The 8,395-nt window shown below is 49.5% G+C and overlaps 1 protein-coding gene across 1 annotated transcript in view; it reads right to left on the bottom strand.

Moving 5' to 3' along the window:
• Window positions 1–4,877: 4,877 nt before the first annotated feature.
• PRDM8 (PR/SET domain 8) overlaps window positions 4,878–8,395 on the bottom strand; it is a 20,706-nt gene continuing 17,188 nt past the window's right edge. Inside the window, exon 4 of the mRNA XM_060687003.2 lies at window positions 4,878–7,636. Coding sequence (XP_060542986.2) covers window positions 6,117–7,636 — 1,520 coding nt within the window. The 3' untranslated portion in view covers window positions 4,878–6,116. The remainder of the gene's footprint in view (window positions 7,637–8,395) is intronic.

Below are 8,395 nucleotides of genomic sequence, written 5' to 3'. Positions count from 1 at the left end.
CCTTGGTAGGTCATCTAGACCGACCCCCCACCCCCGCCCAAACAGGAGACCCTACACCATTTTTGACAGATGGCAGGTCCAGCCCTCGTCTTGAGAAAGCCTCCAGGGTGGGAGGCCCTTCCCACAACTCCCGAAGGCAACTTCTGTTCCATGGGTTGGGTTATTCTCACGGTCAGGGGGAAAAAAAATCCTTTCCCCCTGTAAATCAGTCCTGGGTTCAAAACTCCCCACCCAACCCACCCCCTTCTAGGTAGCAGAGCTTTGGATCTGAGGTTAAGCCTGCTTGGCTGGTTTTGCCCTTCAAATCTGGAGAAATCGGGAAATCTGGGCGATTTGTCCGGATGCGACTTGGGGGGGGTGGAAGGCGGGATGAGTTTCCAGCAGGGCCGGATTTAGACGAAAAGAGGCCCTAGGCTATTCCACTTATGAGGCCCTTTCACCTATAGTGAAAGTGTAATTTTAATTTTGCTAACAATTTGAATGTAGGCCCCTCTTGATCTTGAGCCCTAGGCTGAAGCCTAGTTAGCCTATAGGAAAATCCGGCCCTGGTTTCCAGGACTGGACGTCGGAAGGAATCCAAGAAGAGCGGGGAATCTTTGCAGCGGCGGGATACGATCTACTTCCAGCAGGATCGCCCAAGGAATCGAACGAAGGAATCCCCCACTAGTCAGATCCATTACTGTCCGTGGCCGAAAACGCCTTTGAAGCGATCTATTAAGGACTTTTCTAGCACGGTACTTTGGAGTCCTTCCGCGGCAGGTAAAGGCTCTTGAGATCCGTTGCCGGCTGGTTATTCTCTCTGAAGAGGAGAAACAGTTTTCCCTTCCTAAAGATGCTTTTTTTTTTTTTTCAAAAGGCAGCTGGATTTTTGGGGTTTTTTTTCTTTCCCTTTTGAGGACGTTTCGCTTCTCATCCCGAGAAGCTTCTTCCGGTTCTTGGGATGGGAAGCGAAACATCTTCACAAGGAAAAAAAATAAGAAAGTCCAGTTGCCTTTTGAAAAGGGGAAAAAAAAACATTTTGGGGGCAACCCAGATGATGGAGAAATCTCCATAAGACATTCCCACCCTCCGTTTCTGCGGAAATAAATCATTTTCCCTCTCCCTCTCCCCCTCCCCCACTCTTTTTTTCCCCCTAAAATAAATCCTGGGCCACACGCGAGTGCTCTGCAAGAAAATAAACTCATTTATTGTCAAAGCATCCAACATTCCCAGGGAAACTATAAAGTTTTCATCTCTTTTTTTTTTTTTTCCGAGGGGGAAAAAAAAAAGGAGGGAAGGGAAAAGTGGGGGGAAAAGAAACACGTAGCTATTCAGACTTCATTTCACTGGCACAAAATTACACTTTGTACTGTATTAAAAGAAGATTCCCTATTTACAGAACTTAAGACATTTTGCACCAAAAGTCCTTAATCTTTTTTTTTTTCCCATGTGAAACATGCACTTTCCCCGTCGGGAACATAAAATGAATTCAAGTCTTTCTGGATTTTATTACTATTATTTTTTGCAGGAAAAAAAAAAAAACCACCTCATCAAATAATGCAGAAAAGCTTTGCATCCATTTTCCTTAATTTTTTTTTAAAATTTTGCTTTATATCTAAAATAAATTTTTACCCTTACATATAGTTATTACAGCTAAACCATAAGTGCTTAATAATTTAAGTAGAAACGTATGACAAATGCATCAATATGTTGCAATATATGACATTTTAAAAATGTACTTTTAAAAGTTATTTACTTTTTTTTTTTTTCTGGGAAAGTGAAAATGCGTGCATTTGAAACAAAAGGGGAGGGGACCAATCCACCCATCCGCTCTCTCTATTATCATCATTATTATTATTTGCAAAGTAAACATATACACAGGGATAAAAAAAAAATATTTTCAAGAGTGGTTTTTGGATGCTCTGCTTTTGTGACCGTCCACAATGCCCAAAAACATTTTAAAAGCTTTCAAAACTCAGGATGACTGCAATTGGAAATGGACATGAAACCTGGGACTGTACTGGTTTACTCTGAAGAAAGCCTAATTCTGCCCCTTGCGACTGTCCTCAAAATAAACATGGACAAATCGTCCCAAAGATGTTTTTTTTTTTCCCCAAGAGGCAACTGGACTTTCTGTTTTTTTCTTTTGAAGACGTTTCGCTTCTCATCTAAGAAGCTTCTTCAGCTCTAACTGGATGGTGGAGTGAGGAACTGAAGAAGCTTCTTGGATGAGAAGTGAAACGTCTTCAAAGGAAAAAGAAAAGCAAGAAAGTCCGGTTGCCTCCTGAAAAAGCATCTTTTGGGACAACCATGACCTGGAGGACTGAGAATCTCCATTAGACGTCAAAGCATGTACAAAGTTTCATTTCAAACTCTGGCGGGGAGGGGCTCTTGGGAAAGCATAAATGCAGACTGTGGAAGTACTTTCTAGCTACTTGTTCAGCTGTGCTCCAGCAACAACTGCCAGCTGTTGAAAGGGTTACTTGTGGATTACTCACAAGTAAGTGGTTTTAGATTCTAACTCTACCAACCTCCTCATGTTTTCACTTGCAGGGAGAAAAAAACCTTCCAAGCTTGGTTCATAAGCGTACCTCTTTCTACCGTGTTTTCCCAAAAATAAGATATATCTTATATTTTTTTTGAACCCTGAAATAAGCGCTTGGCCTTATTGCCATACACTCAAAAGCCCAATTGGGCTTATTATCAGGGGGTGTCTTATTTTAGGGGAAACAGGGCAGGGGTGGGTTCTAAATTTTTTTACTACCGGTTCTGTGGGCGTGGCTTATTTTGTGGGTGTAGCTTGGAGGTCATGTGACTAGGTGGGCGTGGCTAGCTGGTCAGAGTCATTTCTGGAAGGTCCTCGCACTTGCGACCAGTCCTCGCACTTATGACCTGACTCATTTGTTTGCTTTTAACACTGATCAGCTGTAGGACGGCCCTTTGAAGCCCCCCGGCAAGAGTTTAAACAGTTTTTTTCCCTCTAGTCATCAGCTGGGACTCAGGAGGCAGCAATAGATTGGGGGTGGGACCAAATAAAAGGTAAGAATAATGTGGGGGGGGTGGGGGGGTGGGGGGGGTGGGGGGTGGGGGGGTGGGAAGGCAGGGAGGGGAGAACCGGTTTGGTGACGTCATATCGTCACCGCTACCGGCTCGGCCAAACCGGATCAAACCGGGAGGAACCCACCACTGAAACAGGGTACCTATTGTCTCTCCCTTTCCTGATTTATCATTGTCTCGATTTATGCAAGGAAACCAGTAGCAGGGGATCACATTCTTTGCATCAAAAGAGAAATATGCTTATTTATTTCTATAGGTTTTATGTGCATATTCCTAAAATAGCACTGGAAACCTCATCACAGCTCCCCTGCCCCAAATATCTATGGGGCTGGCTTGGTAATGTCCTACAATTTCCGTTCCACTGGAGCAGTGCATCTAATATGAAACAAAGTTATTTTCCATGATTTTAGGGAGACCAAAATGACACCTGAATGGGGCTTTGGAAGATTTTCCACTCCATGCATTTTTTTTTTATAATCAAGGAGGCCAATAAAATGTGGCTGCAAAAGAGACCCAGACACATAGTCCCAGAATCTGCCCATCTTGTTACCGAGAAAGGAAACTCTAGACTAGGTTTGTTCCGTTGTACATCATGGTTTCTTGAAGCCATCCTTAAGTGAATTCATGGACTGTCACAAACTATCCTGCCTGAGTTTACATAAACATGTAAATGTACAATAAACCACTGTAACCAGCCACATTTCAACTTAGCCCCAAAGTTAGAAATCCCATTTCAGACAAGGCATTCTCTATGTTTTCTGTAGCACAACAAGCCAACATAGTTTTCAGATTCCGGTGTTGTATTGTATGAGCCACCCCTTGTCGCTTGCATACCGTGGTTTAGCGAGGTGCTAACTTCTGCCAATTGCAATTTAGGAACTAAAACGTAAACAAGCCAGGATTAACTTGTTGCACAAGCACAGCAAAGATTTCATTGGGCCCTCTTGGTATATGGGTATATGGCAGGGGTGAAATCCAGCAGGTTCTGACAGGTTCTGGAGAACCAGTAGCGGAAATTTTGAGTAGTTCGGAGAACCGGAAAATACCACTCTGGCTGGCCCCAGAGTGGGGTGGGAATGGAGATTTTGCAGTATCCTTCCCCTGGAGTAGGGTGGGAATGGAGATTTTGCAATATCCTTCCCCCAGGAATGCGGAGGGAATGGGGATTTTGCAGTATCCTTCCCCCTGGAGTGGGGAGGGAATGGGGATTTTGCAGTATCCTTCCCCCAGGAGTGGGGAGGGAATGGGGATTTTGCAGTATCCTTCCCCTGGCATGGGGTGGGAATGGAGATTTTGCAATATCCTTCCCCCAAGGGTGGGGTGGGAATGGAGATTTTGCAATATCCTTCCCCCAAGGGTGGGGCGGGAATGGAGATTTTGCAATATCCTTCCCCCAGAAGTGGGGAGGAAATGGAGATTTTGCAGTATCCCTCCCCCAGGAGTGGGGAGGGAATGGGGATTTTGCAGTATCCTTCCCTTGCCACGCCCACCAAGCCACGCCCACAGAACCAGTAGGGAAAAGTTTTGGATTTCACCCCTGGTGTATGGCCTGCGGCCACCCATTCATGATGGGTGCTCCAAAATGCAATTTAGAAAAAGTGACATGTCAAAAGTTTTTTTCAAACCCCCACCCCACCCCCACCCCGTCATCCCCTGGCCAGATTGAAAAAATGGATGGCGTATTCCTAAAATCAAAGACTTTTGCAACTGCTAACATGTTAAGGGGTTTTTGTTTCTCGTTCCAGAAATGCCCCGATAAGACCTCTCAGAATTAAACGATCCCACCACCACCGTCTCTTTTGCTGACATTGTATTATTATTATTATTTGTACTTATAACCGTGCTTTCTATTTATTTATTTAATTTTTACACGCCTGGGAGCATGCACACCTCCCACAAGGACCTGCAAGCGTGTCACATTCTTTGCATCACTCCACTTACACGCTGCCCTTTCCCTCCCAACTCTTTGGGCGCCTTTACCCCCAGGAGGGGGCGGGGGTCTCCATCTCCAACCTTGGCAACTTTTTAAGACTCGTGGGAGTTGCAAGTCCACAAGGCTTATTTATTATTATTATTATTATTTTATTAAATTTCTATACCGCCCTTCTCCCGAAGGACTCAGGGCGGTGTACAGCCAAAAATAAAACCATGACAGTATAAAAATTTTAAAAACAATTTAAAACTTAAAATTTAAAATTTAAAAATTTAAAAAGAGCCTTGGTAGTACAGTGGTCTAAAGCACCCTGTTATTAAGAACAGCTGCCTGCAATTACTGCAGGTTCGAATCTCTCCAAGGCTCAAGGTTGACTCAGCCTTCCATCCTTTCTAAGGCAGGTAAATTGAGGACCCGGTTTGTGGGGGCAATAAGCTGACTTTGTATAAATATACAAAAGGATGAAGGCTATTGCCTTAGCACATTGTAAGCCGCCCTGAGTCTCCGGAGAAGGGCGGCATATAAATCAATTTTAAAAAAAAAACAATTAAATCAATTGGCTGAAAATTCTAATAAAACAATCCGATTAAAATAGTAAACACATTATTATTATTATTATTATTTAGGCCAGCCCTGCTTGTTGGAATAATAATGTTTTTAGGGCGCGCAGGTCGGGAATCCTGCGAATCTCTCCGGGGGCAGCTCCTTCCAGAGGGTGGGGGCTCCCCACAGAGAATGCTCTCCCCCTGGGGGTCGCCTAGTCTACAGCACCCGGAGGAGCCCCTCTCTGTGGGAGGGTCTCTATTGGTCGATGGAAGGCTATCGGTGGCAGAAGGCGGTCTCGTAGATACCCAAGTCTTAAAAGTTGCCAAGGTTGGAGACACACACACCCCTGGCTTTTTCCACCACGCATTTCAATAAACCGCGATCTCCTCCTCCCTCGGGGATCCACCTGGGTCCTTTGGTCCACGCCCTGCCAAAAAAGCACCACGCCACGCCACGCCATCCTTGCAAAAAAAAAAAAGAGCAAAGGCGCCAGCTGCATAAGCGAAGGGCGCGTGTGCGTGTGGGGTTTAGGATCCCGGGTGCAAGCGCAGCAGCGCCGAGTGGGTGGGTGGGTGCGTGGGTGCGTGGGGTGCGGGTGGGTTCAGTTGTGCGAGGTCATGTGCCGCGAGAGGTGGTGGCGCTCGCGGAAGGACTCGTTGCAAATGGGGCACTTGAGCTTCTCCTCCCGCCGCCTCTTCACCAGCGGCTCCAGCGCGTACTCCTTCTTGTGGTGGGAGCGCATGTGGTACACCAGGTCGGACGTCATGCGGAACGAGGCGTTGCACTTGGCGCACCAGTTCTGAGCCGGCAGGCACAGCGAGGTGAAGGAGGGAGGCAGCAGCGTCAGGGCCGAAGGCAGTTGGAGCTGGAGAGGACCGGCCGCCGCAGCAGCGGCCGCAGCGGCCACAGCCGCCGCCGAGCTCTTGGGCCAGAAGGTGGTGGCGTAGAGGAAGGGGCTCTGCTTGGGGAGACCACCGCCTCCTCCTCCTCCTCCTCCTCCTGGCCCGACCCCTCCGCCGGCTCCTTCTCCTCCTCCTCCTCCTCCTGTTCCTCCAGGCGCACCTGCTCCGTTGCCAAGCTCTCCAGGCGCACCGGATAGCTTGAGCGGCTCCGATGCGTAAAGACGCGCGGCTCCTTCTGCGCCCGGGTGGCAGCCTCCTCCTCCTCCTCCTCCAGTTCCTCCACCTCCTCCTCCTCCTCCTTCCACCAGCGCGCTCAGCTTCTGTCCCAGCACCAGCTGCGCAGAGAAAGTGGAGCGCGCCGGCTGCGAGAAAGCGCTTTTGCGCTCCTCCGGGTTGCCCGCGCCGCCGGAGGGCTGCGAGGAGGGCACGGTGGAGAAGGCGCTTCCTCCGGAGCGGCCGCCCAGCAGCGAGGGCAGAGGGTTAGGCTTGTCCGAGGCGGAGGAGGCACCGCTTGCCGGGGATCCACGCTCTTTTTCCTCGTCCCCTCCGGCTCCGTTCTCCACGCCGCGCGTGGTTTTCTTCACCTCCACGAAGGCGCTTCTTTTGGCATCGCCGGTATCCGGGCTGGGCGGCCGGTAGAGGCGGCTGGTGTCATCCAAGCCGTAGTAACTCCCCGCCGGCCGGTATTGCTGCTGCGGGGTGCAAACCAGCTCCTCCTTGGGCGACGAAGGGATCGGTCTCTCCAAGCGCCCCCGGCCCCCCGACGAGCCTCGCTCTTCGGCCAGCGTGTCTCCTCCGGAGTATTTCCTCTTAGCTTTGGCTCCGGGGCTGGCGTGGCCGTCGAGGCTGGACGCCGGCTGCTCCCGGCTACCGGGGGGAGACCCGCTGCCGTTGCTGGGTCGCGAGTTTTCCAGCTCTCTGGCCAAATTGTGGAAGTCCGTGGACGGCTTGGTTACCCCGCCGTTGCTGTCCGGGCCGCAGTGGTAGTGGTGGCGGTGAGTGGGGGGCTGGATCTGGGGCTGACCCCCGACCTGTTTGCCGTGGAACTTGCCGGCGCCTTCGTGCTCCTTGGGGCTGCTGTTTTTGGGGTTGGGGTCCTCGGCTGGGCTGCTGTCCGCTCCGGGCAACCTCTTGGGGCAGCGGAACCTCAGGTGAGCCACGTAAGGGAATTCGAATTGGAAACGCTGGCCGCAGTCCAGGCAGGTGTGCGGAGACGAAGCTAGGGGCGAAAGAGAAAAAAGAGCCTGTTGGTCACCTGTTGAGCCGGACCGACTGACCAAGTTGCCAGGTGCACAAACCTCGAGAAGGAAGGTTGAACACCCCGCTGATGGTTCACCAATGAGAATCCAGCTAAAACTTCTGTCTGACTTTTAAAATCCATAAACTACCTGAGAAAAGACACCATTAAAGGTAAAGGTTCCCCTCGCGCATCTGTGCTAGTCGTTCCCGACTCTAGGGGGCAGTGCTCATCTCCGTTTCAAAGCCGAAGAGCCAGCGCTGTCTGAAGATGTCTCCGTGGTCCTGTGGCCGGCATGACTAAACGCCAAAGGCGCACGGAACGCTGTTACCTTCCCACCAAAGGTGGTCCCTATTTTTCTACTTGCATTTTTTACGTGCTTTCGAACTGCTGGGTTGGCAGAAGCTGGGACAAGTAACGGGAGCTCACCCCGTTACGCGGCACTAGGGATTCGAACCACTGAACCGCCGACCTTTCGATCGACAAGCTCAGCATCATAGCCACTGAGCCACCACGTCCCTTCAGACACCATTAGAGTTGTGTTTTATCAGTTCTGACCTAATAGAGAGTCCAAGCCTCCTGCCATCGTGGGTACTATTCTCCTTAACGCATCTGTTTTAGCCCCACTAAATACAAGCCTGTGCAGAAGGCAACCAAAAATTCTGGCTTGGTTCATGTAATGTAAGTCACAACCATGTTCTGAGCCATAAGATACTGGACCCAAACAGTAAACTATCACTC

Source organism: Pantherophis guttatus, chromosome 8, assembly GCF_059756535.1.
Source record: "Pantherophis guttatus breed Tessera chromosome 8, ASM5975653v1, whole genome shotgun sequence".
NCBI lineage: Eukaryota > Metazoa > Chordata > Lepidosauria > Squamata > Colubridae > Pantherophis > Pantherophis guttatus.
This window is presented reverse-complemented; position numbering and strand designations above follow the sequence as displayed.